We start from the raw sequence: 26,193 nt of genomic DNA on the forward strand, positions 1-26,193 counted from the left end.
CTAAAAAGTAGCGTATAGTTCTAATAATAATAATAATAATAATAGTACATTTTACTTAAAAGGAGCCTTTCTAGACACTAAAGGACACTGTACCAAACCAAAATAATACAACATATTCAGTTGGATCAATCAATCAATCAAATCATCCATCCAATCATCCATTTTCTACCGCTTGTCCCTTTTTTTGGGTCAAAGTTTATTTCTATAGTCCTAAATCACGAGTGTCTCAAAGGGCTGCACAAGCCCTTTGAGACACATCAGGGTAAGAAAAAATTCAACCCAATGGGAAACAGCCTTGAAGACTGTCTTTAAAATATAATCAATGCAAAATGATAACCAAATATCCACCATTACATGTTATGTAGACCACAAGATGGGTGTTTAAATGTAGAAAACAAAATGATAATGACCCCTTTAACAAAAAAGACCGATAAGCTCAAACTACTTTAACACATCCTTCTAACTCAGGGGTCGGGAACCTTTGTGGCTGAGAAAGGCATGGAAGCCAAATATTTAAAAATGTATTTCCATGAGAGCCATATAATATTTTTAACACTGAATACAACTGTCAGGTTCAAACACTGATGACATCTATTAAACAGACAAGAAGCAAGGACTCAAACAGAGACTGGATTCAATGTAGCTCAATGAGGAAAAATCCGTCGAGCTGTACCCTTGTACAGTGTCGGCCCACGCTCTGACAAGAGAATCTTACGCCTCTACTTTCATTTGGACTTTCCCAGATTACAACAACTAAATGCGTGCATCTCTTATTCTTTTCAATAACATTGTTACTTTGAAGCCAACCCATAATAAATAAAATACTTTTGACCATGTATGCGACTTCTTGAACAGGTGCGGTACAAAGGGATGGATGGATTCAAATGCATGAGAATGTTTTATATTTTGAACGTTATTTTTAACGAGGAGTGGGATCACACTCCTCAGCCTTCCCGGTAAGGTTTATTCAGGTGTACTGGAGAGGAGGCTATGCCGGATAGTCGAACCTTGGATTCAGGAGGAACAGTGTGGTTTTCGTCCTGGTCGTGGAACTGTGGACCAGCACTATACTCTCCGCAGGGTTCTTGAGGGTGCATGGGAGTTTGCCCAACCAGTCTACATGTGCTTTGTGGACTTGGAGAAGGCATTCGACCGTGTCCCTCGGGAAGTCCTGTGGGGAGTGCTCAGAGAGTATGGGGTATCGGACTGTCTTATTGTGGCGGTCCGCTTCCTGTACGATCAGTGCCAGAGCTTGGTCCGCATTGCCGGCAGTAAGTCGAACACATTTCCAGTGAGAGTTGGACTCCGCCAAGGCTGTCCTTTTTCACCGATTCTGTTCATAACTTTTATGGACAGAATTTCTAGGCGCAGTCAAGGCGTTGAGGGGTTCCGGTTTGGTGACCGCAGGATTAGGTCTCTGCTTTTTGCAGATGATGTGGTCATGATGGCTTCATCTGACCGGGATCTTCTGCTCTTACTGGATCGGTTTGCAGCCAAGTGTGAAGCGACCGGAATGAGAATCAGCACCTCCAAGTCCGAGTCCATGGTTCTCGCCCGGAAAAGGGTGTAATGCCATCTCCGGGTTGGGGAGGAGACCCTGCCCCAAGTGGAGGAGTTCAAGTACCTAGGAGTCTTGTTCACGAGTGAGGGAAGAGTGGATCGTGAGATCGACAGGCGGATCGGTGCGGCGTCTTCAGTAATGCGGACGTTGTATCGATCCGTTGTGGTGAAGAAGGAGCTGAGCCGGAAGGCAAAGCTTTCAATTTACCGGTCGATCTACGTTCCCATCCTCACCTATGGTCATGAGCTTTGGGTCATGACCGAAAGGATAAGATCACGGGTACAAGCGGCCGAAATGAGTTTCCTCCGCCGTGTGTCGGGGCTCTCCCTTAGAGATAGGGTGAGAAGCTCTGCCATCCGGGAGGAACTCAAAGTAAAGCCGCTGCTCCTCCACATCGAGAGGAGCCAGAGGTGGTTCGGGCATCTGGTCAGGATGCCACCCGAACGCCTCCCTAGGGAGGTGTTTAGGGCACATCCAACCGGTAGGAGGCCACGGGGAAGACCCAGGACACATTGGGAAGACTATGTCTCCCGGCTGGCCTGGGAATTCCTCGGGATCCCCCGGAAAGAGCTGGACGAAGTGGCTGGGGAAAGGGAAGTCTGGGTTTCCCTGCTTAGGTTGTTGCCCCTGCGACCCGACCTCGGATAAGCGGAAGAAGATGGATGGATGGATGGATGTTATTTTTAACCCTGTGATTAACAGCGGAATGATTAATTACTTATCGTGTTAGGCAATGTCAGCTAAGATTTATCTGGAACCAGATGCAGTCATCAAAAGAGCCAGAGGATCCCTACCCGTCTTCTAACTCATTGACAGTGTCTTACTAAAAGCCTGGGATAGGCTCCAGCATTCCACGTAGAAAATGAATGTTTATTTGTTCTATCTTTGGTGCTTTCTATCTCAATGCTTGACGTAAATAAAATTGGGCAGATCTATTTAGTGGGCGTTCATTCTTCAAGACAAATTCCCTTTCGGCAATTTGCCAAATATTGTGTCTCCCGTCCGTCCCTGAGAAGGGAAGAACAACCTTTAATTGTCCCCAGAGGAGGACATTTAGTCGAAACCCCTCAGGTGTTTCACAAGTTTTTGTCCAAACCCGCGAAGCCACTGATTCCGAAGTGTGTTTTTGTTGTGTTTACCTGCTGATCCGCTTACTCCAGGGCTTCTTTTTTTTTGTCCACACTAGTTAATGGAGCCAGGCGCCAGAGCCAAAGGGGGCCTGAACGCGAGCTAAAGGCCGGACGCCGTCTGATAGTGACAAGCATAACAACAATCCTCCTGCGTTATCTCGCTCTAATTTTCTCCCCCATTATAAGCGCTTTTCTTTTGAGATTTGTCTCACACTAGGCTTGACATTCACTTCCGCTCCCATGAGGACAACACACACACACACACACACAAGCCCTAACTGGCCCCTCGGCGACAGTGTTTCGCCTTCAGCCCGAGCGCCAACGAGTGCCACCGCTGTAGGCACAAAAGCCAAATTCAGCACTGAGCACGCATGAAAACGACAGACACCCCGATGTGTTTAGGTCCAATTAAGGCTTGTGCGTGTACGTATGTGAGAGCTGTGCGCTGACACACCGGATAGCAGATGATGAATCATCAAGCCCGGCTTAATTAGCGAGAAACATGATTTTAAGGTTAGAACGAGGCTGACTAAATCCTAGCACTGAGGTTTGTCACAGCTTGCCGTGCAGCCTCATTTATTCTCCGGCTTGAATGGTAATTACTAAGAGTTTGACCCCGGCTTCTGTCGAGCTTGGAGGAGTCAACAGTTAAACACGCATGGTACGAACAATATGACTGCATGGAAGATTTTCTTCTTTAACTTTTACTTCGATTGCTTCGTTAGTTATGCTGTGACTGCTACCCTAGAGAAGTATCGCCGTACTCGCCGGATATAAGACAGTCCATCATTTTCAGGACATCATCGGCGAAATCATGTTTAATATCTGCTGGACAATTGGTCGTCAACCCGTCGACCAGTTGATTTCTGGTACCCTTGCGGTCGATTGCGAAAATATTCAAGTGGACACTTGTAATTTGTATAACCTTGGACTGTCTCCCCAACAGGATGAATTTTGAGGATCAGTCATAGACAATTTGGAGTGAAAAGCACTTTTTTTTCTTCACTCCCATACAAAACATTCTAACTTGGATTGTTTCCCTGGTTTCGAAACTCTCTTGAAGGACAGTGCGGCAAAGACACAACACACTCCCTTCTTGTCTCTCACGGACACACACTTGTTATTACCGTGAATTGATTAACGTGGACCCCGACTTAAACAAGTTAAAAAACTTATTCGGGTGTTACTATTTAGTGGTCAATTGTATGGAATTTGTACTGTACTGTGCACTCTACTAAGTCTCAATCGATCAATTAATTTGTTCAATCAATCAATCAATCAATGTTTATTCATATAGCCCAAAATCACAAATGTCTCAAAGGACTGTACAAACCACTACGACATCCTCAGAAGAACCCACAGAAGGGCAAGGAAAACTTACACCCGGTGGGCAGGGAGAATTCACACCCAGTTGACTTTGGACTAGCGACTGTACAGCATCAAGGCCGCGGAATAGAGACACGCGGCAGGCCTACACACACACATGCATTCACAAAAAATATATGCCACACACACATACCCCGCCCCCCATCCAACGCCCTTGACATGAATCCCTTAGGAGTGATGGACGGCTGGGCAGCGCCTGAAAAGCTGCACCCCTCCATCGTGGCCCCCACTCCCTCCCCTCTGTTCAAGTCTCGAGATGCATGTGTAATATGTATATGTGCTTTGCTGTGTAGTTTTTTCCCACTCCAGACTGGGCCCCCTTAGGAGCCCAGTCTAGATTATATTTTTTTTAACTCATCCTCCCCCAGCGTTTACCTTTTGCCTATCTTTTACGGGGCGCTTTATGGCGAAAGATCCGCGTTCCTGTTCTTTAACCCTGTACACTGTTTGTTTGTCTAATTTTGAACGGGTTTGTGCTGAAAACAAAGTTTAATTTTACTTGTGCAATGACAGTAAAAACCTACCTACATATTCAAAAAATAAATATATATTAAAATGACATCACCCGGTGAATGACCAACAGACTTGCCAACAGGCACACATTTTAACCCCTGAACAGGCCCGCATGCCTCATCTCTCTCTTTTCAGCCCACTTTTCCTCCATAAAAATCAACGTGCTTGCCCAGTCACATAATATATGCAGCTTTTACACACACACATAAGTGAATGCATGCATACTTGGTCAACAGCCATACAGGTCACACTGGGAGTGGCCGTATAAACAACTTTAACACTGTTACAAATATGCGCCACACTGTGAACCCACACCAAAAGAAGAATGACAAACACATTTCGGGAGAACATCCGCACCGTAACACAACATAAACACAACGGAGCAAATACCCAGAACCCCTTGCAGCACTAACTCTTCCGGGACACTATAGTGTACACTCCCGCTACCACCCGAATTCGGAGGTGTCAAGGTCGGCAAGTGTGGCAATGTCAAATCACTTTCACCTACTGCTCACTATCCACTTCATATATTTATATGCACAAACCAGATACATTGTCTTACTGTGTTCACATTCCTTTCTAATTCATCTTGTTTTAATTTTATTTTTAGTTTGCTTATCTTAGTATTGGTAGTTAGTGTTTCATTTAATGCAGCACAATTGCACCTGCTGGTTCGCGTGTATAAATCTCCAGACCCGAAAATGAGAAAGGCTTGACATTTTCAAACTTTGTCAAGGGTTTAACAGAAATGCCCCCACAATCTTTGGGATAGCTGATACAAGGTATCCATGGGGTCTTTAAAAGTCTAAAAAAAATCTTGAATCCAATCATTTTAATTTAATTTTGAAAGCTCTTACTTATATTTAAAACATGCATAAACTTCAGTTTCACTTTGAAATGTTTCGATTTTTGAGGATGCAATAACATAACTACACAGCGGAACTAACAGTGCAGTCCGGTCAGAATTTATCGAACACCACCGGCGATTGCTGTGCACACACCGTGTTGACAGCTTAGTTAGCACAGAAGATGAGAAAACTTAATGAAAGCCCACAGCAAAGCCAAATTACTTGCATAAAATGGGTAAATAAAAGTTCAACGATTTCTGTCTCCTGAACGATCAATTTCATGCACGATTAAAGCCGGTGTATGTAAACGTATGAAGGTCAATGGAACGATAATGTACAAGTAAAAAAATCCAGGATAAGTCCGTGTCAAAACATGCTGAAATTTCACAAACACTTGCACAATTTTACAATGATAAACATAACTTAACCCACAATGATAAACATGTGGATTAAGTTGTGCCAATTGCCAAAGGAGATCACTATGAGATGTTGGTAACACTTTAGTATGGGGATCATATTCACCATTAATTACTTGCTTATTAAAGTAAGAAAGACTTAGAGTTATTTGGAAAATTGGGGAACATATAAGGGTTAGGGTTAGTGTTACTAATAAACAATAATTCTGAGGATATTGAGACTTACTGGTTGTATAATAAGGCCACACAGAATAAGGCATTAATACGTACTTAATAAAGACTAATTAATAGCCAATATGTTAGCAATTTGCATGTTAATAAGCAAGTAATTAATGGTGAATATGTTCCCCATTCTAAAGTGTTATCAAAGTCAACCAAACCCAACCCCCTCCACAACCCACCCCCCCGATTGTAAATAATGTAAATCATTTAATGTATTTACTCCGGTGATTAACTTGTGTGATGACTGTACTATGCAGATGGTATATATTTATACAATTAATTGATTATCGTGGACCCCGACTTAAAAGAGTTGAAAAACTTATTCGGGTGTTACCATTTAGTGGTCAATTGTACGAAATATTTACTATACTGTGCAATGTACTAATAAAAGTCTCAATCAGTCAATCAATCAAACGGAGATGTTTACTAGTGAAATCATACTATTACATACAGTAAGCACACACTAATTTCTCTGTGGTGGGAGTGTACTCAGCAGTAAAACTATTAATCTTATATTATTTGTTCCAATACTTTCAGGTCAAGTTTATAGATGGATATATAGATAGATAGATGGATAGTACTTTATTGATTCCTTCAGGAGAGTTCCTTCAGGAAAATTAAAATTCCAGCAGCAGTGTACAGAGTTGAGATCAATTTAAAAAAAAAGTAAATAGTAAATAATGGGGGTTTAAAAGGAAACAAAATAGAGAAATATTACAAAAAAAGAATAAAAACAATGGGAATGACAATATAACAGTAAAATAAGAATATAACAAGACAAAGTAGGCAGTAGTGACCATGTTATGAAAACGTATTGCACTGTTAATGTTATGCATCCCCTGTCATCCTAATACCCCCGTCCCCTGTCCCAGAGAGGAGTTGTACAGTCTAATGGTGTGTGGGACAAAGGAGTTTTTGAGTCTATTAGTCCTGCACTTGGGATGAAGCAGTCTAGCACTGAACAGGCTCCTCTGGCTACTGATAACGCTATGCAGAGGGTGACTGGCATCATCCAGGATGCTCACTAGTTTGTCAACAGTCCTCTTCTCTGCCACCGTCACCAGTGAGTCCAGTTTCATTCCGATTGTAGAACCGGCCTGCCTGATCAGTTTCTCAAGTCTGGAGCTGTCCTTCTTAGATGTACTGCCCCCCCAGCACACTACCATGTAGAACAGAACACTGGCAACCACAGACTGGTAGTACATCCACAGGAGTTTTCTACAAATGTTGAAGGAGTGCAGTCTCCTGAGGAAGTACAGCCTGCTCTGTCCTTTCTTGTACTGGTGGTCCGTGTTAACAGTCCAGTCCAGCTTATTGTCCACCCAAACCCCGAGGTACTTGAATGAGTCCACGGTCTGTACCTCAACTCCCTCGATCACAATAGGTTGTGACCGTGGACTCGACCTCCCAAAGTCAATGACCAGCTCCTTGGTCTTTGACGGATTGATTATACAGCAACCGACATTAAAATCTGTTCAGTTTTTGCACTCATCGTATTGTGGGGTGAGGAAAGCAAGGGAGATTTGTGAATATCATCGTGTCATGCCTAAATAAAAACTAATACTTGTGTAATAGCAATATGTTTTTAAAAAAAAAAGTCACCAAAAAATGAGTAAAATTGTATCCATACACACCGGATACAAAATGAGGAGAACCCATTTGAATCTTATCCACATTATTCACATTCAAATTCTGTTTGAAGCTTAGAAGCCACTATTGCCTTCCTTCTTTTTAGACAATCCCTCTGTCTGCACTCTGTTTTTCACAACATAGTGCACATATAGTAAAGTTAAAAAGTTAAAGTACCAATGATTGTCACACACATACTAGATGTGGCGAAATTATTCCCTGCATTTGACCCATCACCCTTGATCACCCCCTGGGAGGTGAGGGGAGCAGTGGGCAGCAGCGGTGCCGCGCCCGAGAATCATTTATGGTGATTTAACCCCCAATTCCAACCCCTTGATGCTGAGTGCCAAGCAGGGAGGTAATGGGTCCCATTTTTATAGTCTTTGGTACGACTCGACCTACCGATCTCAGGACGGACACTCTAACCACTAGGTCACTGAGTAGGTAGTACTGTAGATGTTTTTTTTTTATCGGTATGCTCAATTCTGACAGACGAATAAAACATTACCAAAGTTAATCATTTAGCTTTAACTGCCCATTTCACAGACAATATAGTGTTGTGCTTTCCTCTACCGTTGCTGATGTTCTATGAAAACACTTGATTTGAAACGCACTGCACCTTTGGCAAGAAAAACACTCCTATGGCAAATCTGAAAATTGGCTGTTATGATGTTTGCTATTTTTTTTTCTATTAGTTTCAATCAATTAATCAATGTTTACTTATACAGCCCTAAATCCCGAGTGTCTCAAAGGGCTGCACAAGCCACAACAACATCCACGGCTCAGATCCAGTGTACACTGGAGAAGCTCCTTGTGTATTTAGTTAGTGAATTCATTTGTATACTTAAAATTCATTCTGGACCTCTGATTTTAGTTTTGTGTTGTATTTTTTTTGTCCGTATGGACGTGAAATGGTCTTAAATTATTTTCAAGACGGTCTTGGGGATGTATAACTCGGTTGGCAGAGCGGCCGTGTCAGCAACTTGAGGGTTGCAGGTTCGATCCCCGCTTCTGCCATCCTAGTCACTGCCGTTGTGTCTTTGGGCAAGACACTTAACACACCTGCTCCCAGTGCCACCCACACTGGTTTAAATGTATCTTAGATATTGGGTTTGACTATGTAAAGCGCTTTGAGTCACTAGAGAAAAGCGCTATATAAATATAATTCACTTCACTTCTTAAAAAAGTCTTAAATTTGACCCTGGGATAACCTAAAGACCCTGCTGTAACAGACGTATGCCGACTATTTGATTAGCATATGGATTATGCAGGATGGTAGGGACGGAATTGAGTGACATTTATGGATGCATACCGTATTTTTCAGAGTACAAGTCGCTCCGGAGTATAAATCGCACCTGCCGAAAATGCATAATAAAGAAGGAAAACAACATATACAAGTCACACTGGAGTATAAGTCGCATTTTTGGGGGGAAAGTTATTTGATAAAATCCAACACAAAGAATAGACATTTGAAAGGCAATTTAAAATAAATAAAGAATAGTGAACAACAGGCTGAATAAGTGTATGTTATATGACGCATAAATAACCAACTGAGAAGGTGCCTGGTATATTTACGTAACATATTATGGTAAGAGTCATTCAAATAACTATAACATATAGAACATGCTATACGTTTACCAAACAATATGTCACTCCTAATTGCTAAATCCCATGAAATCTTATACGTCTAGTCTCTTACGTGAATGAGCTAAATAATCCATCCATCCATCCATCCATTTTCTACCGCTTATTCCCTTTCGGGGTCGCGGGGGGCGCTGGCGCCTATCTCAGCTACAATCGGGCGGAAGGCAGGGTACACCCTGGACAAGTCGCCACCTCATCGCAGGGCCAACACAGATAGACAGACAACATTCACACTCACATTCACACACTAGGGCCAATTTAGTGTTGCCAATCAACCTATCCCCAGGTGCATGTCTTTGTAAGTGGGAGGAAGCCAGAGAACCCGGAGGGAACCCACGCATTCACGGGGAGAACATGCAAACTCCACACAGAAAGATCCCGAGCCTGGATTTGAACCCAGGACTGCAGGAGCTTCGTATTGTGAGGCAGACGCACTAACCCTTCTGCCACCGTGAAGCCCGAGCTAAATAATATGATTTGATTTTACGGGAACGTGTTAATAAATTAACTAAATAATATGATTTGATATTTTACGGGAACGTGTTAATAAATTAACACATAAGTCGCTCCTGAGTATAAGTCGCACCCCTGGCCAAACTATGAAAAAACCTAACTTATAGTCCGAAAAATACGGTAAATTGTTAACGTTTGCCTCGTAACTTATAATCTGTTTGCCATTTCCTCCTTTGTCCTGCATCCAAAATACAGTTGTATTACATACCATAGGGTTCTGAACCTTTTTTCAGTGATGTACCCCCTGTGAACATTTTTTTAATTCAAGTACCCCCTAATCAGAGCAAAGCATTTTTAGTTGAAAAAAAGAGATAAAGAAGTAAAATACAGCACTATGTCATCAGTTTATGATGTATTAAATTGTATAACAGTGCAAAATATTGCTCATTTGTAGTGGTCTTTCTTGAACTATTTGGAAAAAAAGATATAAAAATAACTAAACACTTGTTGAAAAATAAACAATTAGGGACGGCGTGGCACAGTGGAAGAGTGGCTGTGCGCAACCCGAGGGTCCCTGGTTCAATTCCAACCTCGTCATGTCCGTTGTGTCCTGAGCATGACACTTCACCCTTGCTCCTGATGGGTGCTGGTTAGCGCCTTGCATGGCAGCTCCCTCCATCAGTGTGTGAATGTGTGTGTGAATGGGTAAATGTGGAAGTAGTGTCAAAGCGCTTTGAGTACCTTGAAGGTAGAAAAGCGCTATACAAGTACAATCCATTTAATTGTTTCAATTATAAATAACGATTTCTACACATAGAAGTAATCATCAACTTAAAGTGCCCTCTTTGGGGATTGTAATAGAGATCCATCTGGATTCATGAACTTAATTTCTTCACAAAAAAAGAAATCTTTAACATCAATATTTATGGAACATGTCCACAAAAAATCTAGCTGTCAACACTGAATATTGCATTGTTGCATTTGTTTTCACAGTTTATTAACTTACATTCTTAATTTTTTTCAAGTATTATTCAATAAATATATTTATAAAGGATTTTTGAATCGTTGCTATTTTTAGAATATTTAAAAAAAAATCTCACGTACCCCTTGGCATACCTTCAAGTACCCCCAGGGGTACGCGTACCCCCATTTGAGAACCACTGCCATAGGGAATGTGGTCAACAAAGTATTTACTGTACCGTTTTCTTTCTCAACAGGACCCCACAAATGGCTACTACAGCGTCAACACCTTCAACGAGCACCCGACACCAACTATGGCCGGAACCCAGTCCACCGACGGGCGGAACCCGACCAATACGAGCACCCTGGGCAAGCAGCGGGTACCGACAGGCATGTCCTTCACCAACATCTACTCCACCCTGGGAGCGGGTCCCAATCGCCTGTACGACTACAGCCAGCGCTTCGTGCTGGGCATGGGCAGCAGCTCCATCGAGCTGTGCGAGCGGGAGTTCCAGCGCGGCTCAATAAGCGACTCCAGCTCCTTTATCGACACGCAGTGCGACAGCAGCGTCAGCAGCTACAGCAAGCCGGACGGCTACGTGCAGTTCGACAAGGACAGCAAGGCGTCGGCCTCCTCGTCCTCCCACTACTCGCAGTCGTCGTCGCAGAACTCAGACCTAACCCGGCCTCTCCAGAAGCGCATGCAGACCCACGTCTGACAGCCAGGACGGGAGGGATGGTCTGAACCAGCCTTGGGTGTGAACTCCGACATGGTTTCATCACACTGAACCGCTTTGTCAGACATGTGGATCGAGAAGCCTTATATTTCCCTTTCGCTTAATCCATTGCCCACATCCTGGTTTTCACAGACGTTCTTGAGTAGTGCCACGATACTCGCCAATGAAGACACCTGGGAGTATTCTGCTTCTAAGGACAGCAACAAAGCTGCAGGATTCTTTTTTTTTTTCTGAATGGAGTACAACCGCACAACAATTCCTTTCTGCTCTTTCGTGTCTCGTCAAGCACAAAGACTGAACGTCCACAAGGTTTTTAGGTAGTCAACAACCTCACAACCGCCACGGTTTCCCCTCCTTTCTTTCACAATCTTCTCACACTCCAGCTCGGCTCCTTGCAATGTCTCATTGCGTAGGCGGAGTACAACTGGCCTCCTTCCACATGCCCACGGACATGGTTGGGAGGAACAGCTGCATGTGGGACCAGACAAGATAAAGAAGGGCTGAGACCACGTTTTCAATCCCAACGTTCGCGTTCTGATAAAACATCAGTGTACATATTGTATAAGGCTGTAAATTATTTTCCGACTAATCGCCGAGGAGTTCTTAAATGAAACAAGAGCGGTTTGTATCCCGCTCTAGCCCCTCAAAAAAAGTTTGCCTTGAGGAACTGTTTGGTTAACTAGTCAGGCATACTGCATAAAGCCTGCAGCCGGTGAACTAACACTGCTAAAGGTACAAGTATATCTAAACATACTCATGTCTTATTTTGTGGTTATTGCAGTGTGTAGTTACTGATAAAACTGGAGCATAGTGCACACTTATAATTTGTTTTGAATATAGCTTTTGGATTTTTGGTTAAATTTTTACAGAAATTACTTTTTTTATTGGCACAATCGAAATGATGCTTAAATAATTGTCGTCCACCCCGGCCTTTTTATTAGTGAAGTGAAGTATATTTATATAGCGCTTTTCTCTAGTGACTCAAAGCGCTTTTACATAGTGAAACCCAATATCTAAGTTACATTTAAACCAGTGTGGGTGGAATTGGGAGCAGGTGGGTAAAGTGTCTCGCCTAAGGACACAACGGCAGTGACTCGGATGGCGGAAGCCGGGATCGAACCTGGAACCCTCAAGTTGCTGGCATGGCCACTCTACCAACCGAGCTATTGATATAGATTGTTTTTTAAAACAATAAAAATACAACTATATATATTACCATGTTTTACCAATAAAACATTAGTATACAATACAAAAAAAATGAAAAATTAAATATTTAACATACAAAAATAAGTTAATAAGGAAAAAAATATCTTTTTTTTTAAGAAAGCAGGCAGTTGTTTTTTTTTTTTTTTTTAAATATAATAAATATGTTTCGGTAATGACAATTCAAAATTTGTTTCACAAGAACAAAATTGCAATTCCTTTTAACGTATTTTTATAGATAGGTTGGAATTACCAAGTAAAATAAAATTAGTATCTTTCACTACAAACAAACTAAGCCTGAGAAACGTCAAACTACAGAACAAAAATATGGTACATAGGTTACAAAATTCAATTAAAATGTAAAATTTTTTATTTTAATGGATCAAAATGTATTTTTTATGTATATATGAATTGGTAAAAAAATATGTTGTATTGATTTACTTTTAAAAAAATGTGTAATTTACTAAATACATTAAAAAAAACTATTTATATATACAAAAAATGTATCTTTCATTTAAAAAAAAAAAAATGGGAGAAACATGCACACTATTAAACAAGTAAATTGCAATACATTTTCCCGGAAAAGTTTAATTTTAATGTCAAACAATGTAATTCAATGCGTTGAAATGTTAGTATCTCTGCCAAATATCATCAAATCAACGTGTAAATTGGTGTACTTATGCAGGATCTTGTGGGCTAAAAGGAGGCACAATTCATAACGCTGGAATTCTCTCCAGGTGAGAACCAACGTCCGATGCTACATTTAAGGCTGATAAGTACATTGATTTGACATGTTTGTGAGTTTACATTTTGTTCACTGAGTTGAGAGGATAGACAAATAGACACACAAACACACATCACCCACATTTTATAAGTAAAGTATTATTATGATCCGGGACTCTTGGGGATTGCTGGGGAAATTCGCAGATAAAAAAGCTACATGAAATTTGGACACGAGGTCATGATTTTGTCTGTAGTTGCTGCAGTCAAGGATAGGTTTATTCCGATTCATATCACAAGTGCTGACCGCGTTGCTTGCAAGTTATTCCCGTTAGTCGCATAAATCAATGATGATCTTTGTTTTAAAAACGGTCATTCTCGGCCTTTTAAAGCAAAGCTGTCATTAAAAGCACTTTAAAAAGGATTATGTCACTCAAGATACGCTCCAATGGCTGTTGGGACTCTTATTTTTTACAAATGTACAGTTTAAGGCAACACGGATAATCCAGCAGACTGTACATAAATCAATGTACAGTCTGTCTCTGTATATAGTTTTTTTTTTTTTATTTCACTCCTGTGTTTTTCTTTCATTCTCGGTCGTCATGATTGACATTTAAAGCTCCAAACTGTACAGACAATCATTATCCCCTCACATTAAACCCATCAAAACTGCTTGTTTCTCTCACATTTGCGTTTCAAGACTGAGCAGTTTCTGTAAAAACACACAGGCGGCTTTTAGAAATGAGAAGCAGTGTTGAGCTGGGACAGCTTTGAAGTGAGATGAATTGTTATTTTAACTTCAGCCCCTCAGAGACGCCTGAAGCTCTTTTATTCGACACTAAAACGACTTTGCAGAGCAGTCACTGTGTAGAATCTATACCTTGTATCAGTAAATATATTGACTGCATATCTTTCCACTTCAAACATCCCATTAGTTAGACGGAATAAATCATCGATGCTCCACTTGGCCATTTTATAGTATTATTATATTTCATAGTGATATATATTTTAACCAACCCTACAAATACAAAGGGATTATTGTCCCCCCAAACCAGTGATATTCGGCTATGAAACGAGTATTAAAGCCACAGTCAAAATACAGATAACGTAATAATTCAAAAAGTAAAACTTTTAGGAATATTACAGGGAACATTTTTTTAATGAATATTTGTTAGATTTATTGATACAGTGCAACTACTGTGCTGTACGTTTATTTATTGATACACATTCTCGATATTCTTCATACATCATATAAACAAATGTATTTGTTCCCAGCTTGGGGTCAAATACAACGACAAAGTATGGACGTTACAAACAAGATAAGATTTTTAAGTTTAAATATTGGCTTGAAAATATATATAATACTCAAATGTATTTTTTATTCTACAAGAATAAAGTTATTACAGTACAAGATTTATTACAATAATCACATTGGTTAACCAATTACAAATTTACACAATTCAACATATCTGACACATATTTACTATTAGGACTATGACTAATATGTTTGTTTAAATATTATTGTATTCAAATTTGTTCAGAACGAAACTGTAATACAGTGCAAGTACAATATATTGTATCATCAATTTTTATTCCTCTGTTCTTATTACAGGATGACCTTATGAATAAAACATATTATAATGAAGGTATAACAAAAGTACAAAAAAAAAGTTTAACACCTCAGCTGTTTTTTAGTTTTATTATAATAGTTATCATTTTTAAAGTGGCTTAAATACTCCTTTACAAAACATATACGGTCGTCCCTCGCCACAACGGCTTCAAATATTGTGACTTTACCATATTGCAGATTTTTTTTTTTTAAAGAATATTCTACAACATTTTTTGCAGAAATTAAGCATTTTCAAGCATAAAAAAGCTAAATGAAAAAAATATGATGGAGATCAAACCAAGTATAATTATACTTTTTTGGATTAAATGAGTGTAAAAGGTGTTATTTCATGTCATAGTTTGTTATGCCAATATTGAATTTATATTTAGTTATTTGTACTTTGCAAAAATGTGTTTATTCCGGCAATTTCCTTAATATATATTTAATACAAAATACAATGATTTGCGCACATATTTTCAACCTACATTCAAATGAATAGACTGCAAAGACATTATACTTAACTTTCAAAAGGATAAACGTTATTTTTTGCAAATATTAGCTCATTTAGAATTTGATGCCTGCAACATGTTTCAAAAAAGCTGGCAAAAGTGGGGAAAAAAAGACTGAGAAAGGTGAGGATTGCTCATCAAACACTTACTTGGAGCATCCCACAGGTGAAAAGGCTAATTGGGAACAGATGGGTGCCATGATTGGGTATAAAAACAACTTAAATAAAATGCTCAGTCATTTACAAACAAGGATGGGGCGAGGGTCACCACTTTGTGAACTAATGCATCAGCGAATTGTCCAACAGTTTAGGAACAACATTTCTCAACGAGCTATTGCAAGGAATTTCGGGATTTCACCATCTACGGTTCATAATAACATCAAAAGATTCAGAGAATCTAGAGCAATCACTTGACGTAAGCGGCAATGCCCGTGACCTTCGATCCCTCAGGCGGTACTGCATCAAAAAGCGACATTAGTGTGTAAAGGACATAACTACATTAGCTTAGAAACACTTCAGAAAACCACTCTCAGTAATTAGTTTGTTCCTACATCTTTAAGTGCAAGTTTAAACTCTACTATACAAAGCAAAAGCCATTTATCAACAACACCCAGAAACGCCGCCAACTTTGCTGGGCCCACGCTCATATAAGATGTACTGATGCAAAGTGGAAAAGTGTTCTTTGGTCTGAAAAATCCACGATTGAAATTGTTTTTGGAAACTATGGACGTGGTGTCCCCTGGACCAAAGAGGAAAAGAACCATCCGGATAGTTATAGGTGCAAAGTTGAAAAGCCAGCATCTGTGATTATATGGGAGTGTATTAGTGCCCATGGCATGGGTAACTTACACATCTGTGAAGGCACCATTAATGCTGAAAGGTACACACAAGTTTTGGAGCAACATATGTTGCCATCCAAACAGCATCTTTTTCATGGACGCCCCTGCTTATTTCAGCAAGACAATTCCAGGCCACATGCTGCACGTGTTACAACAGCGTGGCTTCATAGTAAAAAAATGTGGGTGCTAGTCCGGCCTGCCTGTCGTCCAGACCTGTCTCCCATCAAAAATGTGTGTCGCATAATGAAGCGTAAAATACAACGGAGACTGTTGAACGACGTAAGCTTTACATCAAGCAAGAATGGGAAATAATTCCACCTGAAAAGTTTTCAAAAATTGGTCTCCTCAGTTCCTAAATGTTAACTGAGTGTTTTTTAAAAGGAAAGGCCATGTAACACAGTGGTAAATATGCCCCTGTGGCCAACTTTTTTGCAATGTATTGCTGCCATTAATTCGAAGTCAATGATTATTTGCAAAAAAAATATGTTTCTCAGTTACAACATTAAATATCTTGTCTTTGCAGTCTATTCAATTTAATTTAAGTTAAAAAAAAAAGGATTTGCAAATAATTGTATTCTGTGCTCATTTACGATTTACACAACGTGCCAACTTCACTGGTTTTGGGTTTTGTACACAAACATACATACATACACATGTGATATATACACATATATATATATATATATATATATATATATATATATGTGTGTGTGTGTGTGTGTGTGTTTGTGTATGTATCATTTTTGTTTTTATTTTTTTTTATCAGATTGCAACTGCTTTTAGAAATGTGACAAAAGCCAACATGTTTTTCCCAAAAAACAAAACTAAGTCCGAGTCCAAATATCTAACAAATGCTCGCAAGTCGAGCGAACGGGCTGAGCAGGGCCATAAATGTTTGATGGTCCAACCTTCTGTCCCATCTCCAGCCTACAGACACAGTGTCCCTGAATGCACCACGGCCCATGTCCCCGTTCACCTGTGGTCGCCTGGCCGCCTGCTCCACGCGGCTGGCGCTCGTTGTTTGTCTGGCAACGAGCAGCACACAGCTGCGAGGGCATAACAGATGAATAAACACAAAGAGGAAGAACAATTACAAGGGGGTGCTGCCCTTCCCTGATAGGAGGTGCATGGGAAAATAGAGCAAAGTGATTTATTATTCAGAGATGCCAACGACAAGCTCATGCTCCACTGCGCACCACTCGAACGGGACCTTTTTAGGACGAGGACACTTGACTTTTTACGCTTCTGCTTATACCCTCATTGCTGACAATAGTGCAGAACATCAATAACTCACAAAAAAAAAGTTACATTTTTTTTTTTTCTACACGCTTATTAAAAGTTACTTTGAAGTTCACTTGCAAATGTTTGAAAAGGAGTAGGAAGAAACTGCGCTCATTAAATTAAAAAAAATAATAAAAATGTATGCCTCATTGTAAAATACTGTCCAGAATATTGCAAATACTGTTACAAGTGCCAACTTTTTCTTCAATGTGCTTTCTGAATCCCCCTCAGTTTTTGAGTTCCTCCAAATCAGTATGTTGTGTGTGCATACTGCAAGGAAGAAGAGAGAAAAAAAAACGTATTTTTTTTGTCTCTTACGGAACATGCTTGAGGGCCCGGTAAGAACGGCTGCAGCGTACAATGAACGACTTATGTGGATTGCAAATGAGAAACATTCCTCTGCGCAACAGACGTGTGATGATCCATGCAGATATGATCAGAATTGTAAAAAAAAAAAAAAAATAAGTCAACATGTGGATTATCTTGGGCAAACTTGCTGTTTAGTTTTTTTTCCCTTTTATTTTTTTAATTCGTTTTTTTAATTTGAGTGGGCCGACCTGCTGTATGTAAGGAGAAAAAAAAAGTTGTATTTGAACTGTACTGGTCTGTGAATCCTAGTTGCTTTTGCTCTGTATATTTGGAAAATAAAAATTATGTTTGACTTTGGCTTCGTCTTCATTAATGACAACGCAAATTTTTTAATTTTTTTTTATCAAGTATCCCCTTTTTTCTTTGGACAAAGGTATAAATTTAGGTAACGGAAAACTATCTTTGCGGACAACATCTTTTATTTCGAACTCACCCATGTTTGTTTTATAAGTTACATCAGTGGTTCTCAAACCTTTCGCCAAGTACCATCAAAACACTTGATTCTCTAAATACCGCCATAATGACCAAGAATAAAACACAGTAGTGTAGTAGGCCTAAGTATTCATTAAACACAAGGTTGAGGTTTTAATTAACAAGTTACTTCAATATTTTGGCCGCTGTAGCATTACGTATAGTTTGAACAGTAACAGTTTAAATATTCCCTTAAGGGGTAAGCGTACTGCCGTTTGAGTATCAGTGATTTACACGATTGTCCGTTTATGCTGGAAAGGACTATTCCAAATAACGATTGCCTCCGATGAGTTTACATTTTTTATATATATATATATATATATATATATATACATATATATATATATATATATATATATATATATACACATACATACATACATATATACCTACATACATATATACATATATATACAGTATATATATATATATATATATATATATATATATATATATATATATATATATATATACCCCCCTGCTGCACTCGGGCAGAAAGTGGCGTACACCCTGGACAAGTCGCCACCTCATCGCAGGGCCAACACAGATAGACAGACAACATTCACAGTAACACACTAGGGCCAATTTAGTAATTTAGTGTTGCCAATCAACCTATCCCCAAGTGCAAGTCATTGGATGTGGGAGGAAGCTGGAGTACCCGGAGGGAACCCATGCAGTCATGGGGAGGACATGCAAACTCCACACAGAAAGACCCAAGGCCCAGGGATCGAACCCAGGACCTTCGTATTTTGAGGCACACACACGAACCCCTGTACACTATGCTGTTCCTGTATGTATGTATGTATATATATTTTTTAAAACATTTTTTTTAAGTTAGAGTACATGGGTTTATGTGGACATGAACAAGAGAATTAGCGTCATCCTGAAAATATATGTTCTCAATGTGTGGTATTTTAACTTTTAATATTTTTTTTCTGAAACAATATTTTGTTTAAGTAAAAAAAATGCATTTTTAAGAAAAGGCTGGAAGTATTCCACTAAACTGTGCGTACTAAAGATGCTATTGATATATCTTAAATGAATGACCAGTTCAATTGTAAGATGAAGAATTTCATGTCAAACAATAAACCAAACAACAAATTGCTCCTCTTGATTCTACTTGGCCACACACACACGCACACGCACGGACACACACACATACACACACACACATACGCGCGCACACACACAAACACACACACGCACGCACGCACGCACGCACCCGTTAAGAATATGACTATTCTAGCACAATTAAATGTTGACAAAATACCACATAAATAAAACAACAAATATACCATGTTTGGGGGAATGGCATAAATCATTAACAGACCACATGAGGCATCTTGCAAAAGCTGAAAACAAGGCCATCACGTCAGCCATAAATAATGTGGCCCCCAAAAAGCAGACATAGAACTGTCTTTACTGTAGTACTGCAATACAAGCCTGCTTCTAGAGCAGGCCTGGGCAATTATTTTGACCTGAGGGCCACATTTAGAGAAAAAAATGTATCTGGGGGCCGGTATATCTATTTTTAAGAACACTAATACAAAACCACACAATAATGCCTGATTGAATGCTGAAAACTTTATGACAGACCACCTTAACAAAACGTAATGGAATTTGACATGTTTCTATGAATGATAAAACACTGAATATTGACAACATATGAACGTCACACCCCCTTTCGATCGACACATTTTACAATCAAGTGAAACGCAGACAAAAATGCAAAAAAGTGAAATATGAACGTGAAGGGTATAAAATAAACCCACATATAATCTGATATATCTGATACATCACTAAGCTTGAGAACTTTTGTTGTGAAAATCTCCTTCCGTGTCTGTGGAAACGCTTCCCACCCACACTGCTTGGTGACTCGTCTGAGCTACTGTGACGCAGATGACCATAGTAACTAATTAGTTGACCATAGTAACTGGTATATCATCCAAAAGTGCAGATTCCAACCATTGAAATACATTGTACAGTTGAAGATGTACGGTCATAAGAAAACATCACTGCACATCATACTGGCAGCTACATGTTCCAACTTAAAGATCTAAAAAAATCTATTTGGGAATGTCCGGCGGGCCAAATTGAAAAGCTTAAAAGGCCCCCAGGCCTTAATTTGTCCAGGTCTGTTCGAGAGTATACTCTATTACTATATTCTTCATTAATCCGTTATATATTCAAAGCTGCCCTTTGATCACACTCTGAGCTAAAATTGTTAACGCAGTGTCAATTTCAAAAGAGACGAGTCAGGGATTTCTGCTATCGCTTACTTAGATATTCTGCAATGCTCTTCCAAAGCAAATACCTCATCACCCGCATGTTTCCTCTCACTAGTAATAGGACTACATTAAAAAAACATGCATTCTACTTGACCTAAAGTAGCCATCTGAAACAAACACAAAACTCAGCACATTTACTGTACATCTTAAACAAATAATTACAATCCTAGTTTTTTCTATTTATAATTTGCCTTTTGCTCTACTTTCACTCATTTTTTTTTTGTTTATTTTTTTTTACAGTGAGCCGTGGGCTAATATAATAATAAAAAAACACACCCTAAATTCATAGCTCATTTTAGGGCATTGGTTCTTAACCTGGGTTCGATCGAACCCTAAGGGTTCGGTGAGTCGGCCTCAGGGGTTCGGCGGAGCCTCCGCCATAAAGGTAAAGACACATCCGACTTATCGTGTAAATAAAAACTTTTCCCTATCAGCGTATTATGGATACCCCCAAACAATGTTCCCTCTAATTTTGCAGCTTGTTTGATTCATCGATTGAAACTTTTACTGGCAGATTGCAAAGGAAGTGAATGCATTATATGAAACAGTACAGTTTACACAGTACAGTATATATTCCGTACAATTGACCACTAAATGGTAACACCCAAATAAGTTTTTCAACATGTTTAAGTCGGAGTCCATGTTAATCAATTCATGGTAATTTGTGTAAGGTGTGTAATTTTTTGTGAGTTCATGCACTGTGTTAGATTTGTTCTTTGAACAAGGTGATGTTCACGCACAGATAATTTTGTGCATCAGTAAAAAACATTACCTTTTTCTTGAATTAAAAAAAAAAAAAATCAGTAAAGAAGGGTTCGGTGAATGTGCATATAAAACTGGTGGGGTTCGGTACCTCCAACAAAGTTAAGAACCACTGTTTTGCAGGCTTTTAAAAGGATACTGGATCCAAGTGGGCCAATGTAGTATAATTTAATTTTGATAAAATACTCAAATCGTCTGCTTTCTTCTCCTCTTGGCTGAAACTCTCGGATTCAACAGCTTCCTGCCACAACCATGCCTACTCGGGTGCATTTGGTCGGGGGCAGGGGTGTCCTGATACAACTTTTTCACTTCCAATACCAATATTGGAGCCCTGAGTACCGGCCGATATGATTTTGATCCGATAAATCGATATCAGAACAAAATATACAAGTTTTTTTTATTTAATTGTGTGAAAAGATAGAAAATGTTTGATCAAGTGAAATTGGTCCAACAGAGAACAATGGCAGGTATTACAGAAGCTAACTTATTTTATTATCAAGCAACTGGTACGGAGATGAAATGGTGTCGTAATGGTTTTTGACGACACCCAGTAGCCACAATAATTCATTAAGTAAGTTGAATGATACGGACACGTTTGTTACTGGATACTATAAAACACACTTCTCCCTTAGAGACTTTAAATGTGTAGGTAATGTGCATCTGTAATTTTTCAATACCAGTTTATGTTGACAATATTGCAATATTGTTTGATTAGTTAGCTTGTGTGCTATTATGTGCTTAGCTGCTACAGTAGCTCCTAGTATCCCATATGTCCTACCGTGTTTACCTTTTGTAAATGACTTCACTAAAATACGAAAATGGTCAAAATTGTTTGTTTTTGGCGGAGATTTAGCTGAAAGTTATCTGTCTGTTCAGCTTTGCACAAGTAAATGTGCCGCAGAACTGCTTGTATCGGAGCATACTGTATATCAAATACTGTAGATGCAAACCGGATATTATATCAATATCGGGTGGGGATACCACTATTTAGGGGTCGAGGGTCATTTCCAGTCCTCCACGCAAGATTTAGAAGTGGCATGAAGATTGAATTAACGATAACTTATCAAAAACACCAACCTAATGATACATTATGGAGAACAAAAACACATTTTAAATGTATACATGAGTGGAAAAAAAAGGTGGAAATGTAAGTTAGGACTATTGTTCAGTTCTTTTTAAGTACAAAATTATAAATGTGAAAACTGCTTAGCTTTTTGTGTAAACAGATTTAATGATTACAACCATATGTATAACTAACAAAAGAAATGGAACATTTATTTTATTTTTATAAAAGTGCAACTCTGGAGGGGAGTGTGGTCTGTGGGCCTGCCGTGGAGCTGGGTGTGTAAGGACCTGCCTCGAAGCTAGCGGCAGGTGAGTGGATTGCCCAGCTGGGACTGGTTATCTAGTCACCTGTCACCCTTATTAGCAGCAGCCGGACCAAGACACATTGTTGGAGTTGGAGTTGCTGGTGAGTGGACACAGTTAATGGACATTGCTAGAATAAAAAAAGCCACAAAGACTGAAAAGTTGTAGCTTGGAGTGTGGTCCTAGCGTGTGTGCGCCCACAAATAAAGACATTGTTACGCCAGATTACTGGGTTCACGAGGGGGTCTGTTACATTCAGGAGGACCCACGCGAGAGAAATGTCACAGCAACAATCCAGGAAAGTACAACAGTTTGAGCGATCTGAATTTTGTTTTATTGGCTCCGGTGCAGCATCAATTGTTCCACCTGTAGCCCTGTTCACTAGATCCGCTTTCATCTGATCTACATGTTGTTGTCTGTGTACGTGTTTTACCGGCAAAGGGAACCCCTGTAGGGAGTCAATACACCTGTGTGCGGTATTGAGAATTCAATTATGAATACTGTAATCTAGCCATCATGTATACTAAAGGGACCATGAAGGGTTCTTCAAAAGGTAAAAACAATCAGCACTGCAGATCCACATCAGACAAACACACTGATCGTGTTGTTTCTACATAAGATAACAACATTTCCCTGGGAAGTTTTGTGTATTATCATTTGTTTTTGTTTCATAGTTTATGGACAATGTGCACAATACATTATTCACACAGAATTGATGGGTGCACCAGATTTATCTGCCAGTCCTTAATGCTTCACCATCTAACATGCAACATACATGGGAGAAAATAAATCATCCAACAACTACAAAAAACAAAAGGACAACTTATAAAACATTTATTTTTTATTAATTTTTTGTCCTGTCCAGCTTCTCAGGCAAATCATATAGTTGATTTAGATGCCCATATCGGCTGTTCAGATTTACTTTACAAAGGAGAAGTGTAGGATACGTCTCTTGTTGCCTTATTTGAATTTGACTTTATTCAAATGTATTTATATTATCATTTGGTGCAGTCGGGGATGGAAAGAGAAAAAAAGGAATACAGAGGGGAAATTGTGGGGATAAGAGGGGGATTAGACAGAGACAAAAACAACAACAGCAAACACAACAATAACAACAAAAACAACAACAACAACAGTAGAATAACACCAGCACATACGATATGTAGAAATATGATCGTAAAAGTGATAGCAAATAAGCAGTTAGTGAAATAAATAATAATATAGAAATGACAATGAGCATTTTTACACTACAACTGGAGCAATACAAATACCGATAGAAAAAGCGCTATTGATCATGAACAATACCAATAGTTTACCTCTATTATCAACAATACAGTTTATCAAATGCAACAATATGTATACATAATGATAACTACAAAGATAAATTAAGAAAAAAAAAAAAAAGGAATACCGAAAGATGGAGGGGAAGAGAGAGAGGCAACCTATATTAATCTTGTAGATTGTTATAGTAACAATGGGTTAAGCCAGGGGTCGGGAACCGTTTTGTCTGACAGAGCCAAAAAGCCAAATATTTTAAAATGTATTTCTTTAAGAGCCATATAATATGTTTTTTAACACTGAACACAACCAAACGCATGCATTTTTAAGTAAGACCAACATTTCTAGAGTAAGATAGGTCTCTTATTCTTTGTAATAACATTGTTATTCTGAAGCTAACTGTGGAGGGGGCGTGGCCTGTGGGCCTGCAATGAACTGGGGTGTGCCAGGACCGACCTCTAAATCAGCGACAGGTGCGTAGACGGCCCACCTGGGACTTGTTATCTAATCACCTGTCACTCTGTTATAAGCAGCAGCCAGGAGGAGAGACGGGGTTGGGGGTGGAGCCAGAGCGCGAGCGAAAACGAAAGAGAAAAATACAATTGCTGGAAAGCAACTGAGGGATTTATTGAAAAATAAAACAATATTGTAACCCTGAAACAGGCTCTCGTGTCGTTGCTCGGTGGTCTGAAGAACCCCCAGGAGGGCAAACCCCACACTAACCAATAATAAATAGATAACTTCTTACAATTAACGCAACTACCTGAACAGGTGCGGTAGAAACAGATGGATGGAATTAAAAATGCATGAGAATGTTTTATATTTTGAATATTATTTTCAACACTGTGATTACAAGTGGAATTATTCATTATTTATTGTGTTAAGCAATGCCAGCTCAGATTTATCCGAGAGCCAGATGCAGTCATCAAAAGAGCCACATCTGGCTCCCAAGCCATAGGTTCCCTACCCCTGGGTTAAGCTTTGTCAGTATGCCATGTGTTGCCCAGTTTACCCTAGGGCAGGGGTGCCCATTACGTTGATCGCGAGCTACCAGTAGACCGCGGGGGGTGTGTCAGTCGATCTCCAGCCAGGCTTTAAAAAAAAATAGACATAAAAATTTGTGATCATCAATCTTCACCAAGACGTCACTTAAATGACATTCACGGTACCGGAGGGTCTTGTGAGATGACGCTGGCTGCTGCAAGATCATTATTTTTAAAAATGACCGAGAGGAAGGCAAGAAACACTTTTTATTTCAACAGACTCTCGCGCCGTACCTTCCGTCAAAACTCTAAAGGCCGACTGCACATTTCCTATCTTCACAATAAAAGCCCTGCTTCATGCTGCCTGCGCTAACTAAATACAGAGTCTCGGAAAACTGGCGTGCACAAGCGATCCCTCAGAAAGCTGGCGTGCACATCACTTGTGCACGCCAGCTTTCCGAGACTCTTATTTTGTTAGCGCAGGCAGCATGAAGCAGGGCTTTTATTGTGAAGATAGGAAATGTGCAGTCGGCCTTTAGAGTTTTGACGGAAGGGACGGCGCGAAAGTCTGTTGAAATAAAAAGTGTTTCTCGCCTTCCTCTCTGTCATTTTTTCATAATAATGAACTGGCAGCAGCCAGCGTCATCTCACAAGACCCTCGGGTGCCGTGAATGTCAATCAAGCAAGCTACGGAATTTGCCGCCAATGTTTTTCTTGTAAAGTGTATGGAAGCTGGATGAATTAGATGCCAAAAAACAACTACTTTCATGTGGTATTGTACAGAAAGGACAACTTTTTTTCTCCTCCATTTGAAAATGTTGGCGTTATCATCATTACTGTCTGATTCCAATCAATGCAAGTCATCAGAATCAGGTAATACACCAACTTATATTCTTGTCTTTGTGAAAGAAAGACATCTATATGTGTTACACATGCTTGTATTATCATTAAACACATTTAACTTGTTTACAAAAATGTCTCTTTCATAAATAAATAAATATAAATGATATATATA

At 39.5% G+C, this 26,193-nt stretch overlaps 1 protein-coding gene across 7 annotated transcripts in view; it reads left to right on the plus strand.

The window, feature by feature from the left end:
* The window catches only part of kirrel3b (kirre like nephrin family adhesion molecule 3b), a 587,440-nt gene extending 570,413 nt beyond the window's left edge, over nucleotides 1–17,027 (plus strand). For all 7 annotated transcript variants that reach the window (XM_061878745.1, XM_061878746.1, XM_061878749.1 and 4 more), the window contains one exon: nucleotides 11,020–17,027. In XM_061878745.1, coding sequence (XP_061734729.1) covers nucleotides 11,020–11,481 — 462 coding nt within the window. In that variant the 3' untranslated portion in view covers nucleotides 11,482–17,027. The remainder of the gene's footprint in view (nucleotides 1–11,019) is intronic.
* The last annotated feature ends 9,166 nt before the right edge of the window (nucleotides 17,028–26,193 follow it).

The sequence above is a fragment of the Nerophis ophidion genome, linkage group LG18, assembly GCF_033978795.1.
Source record: "Nerophis ophidion isolate RoL-2023_Sa linkage group LG18, RoL_Noph_v1.0, whole genome shotgun sequence".
NCBI lineage: Eukaryota > Metazoa > Chordata > Actinopteri > Syngnathiformes > Syngnathidae > Nerophis > Nerophis ophidion.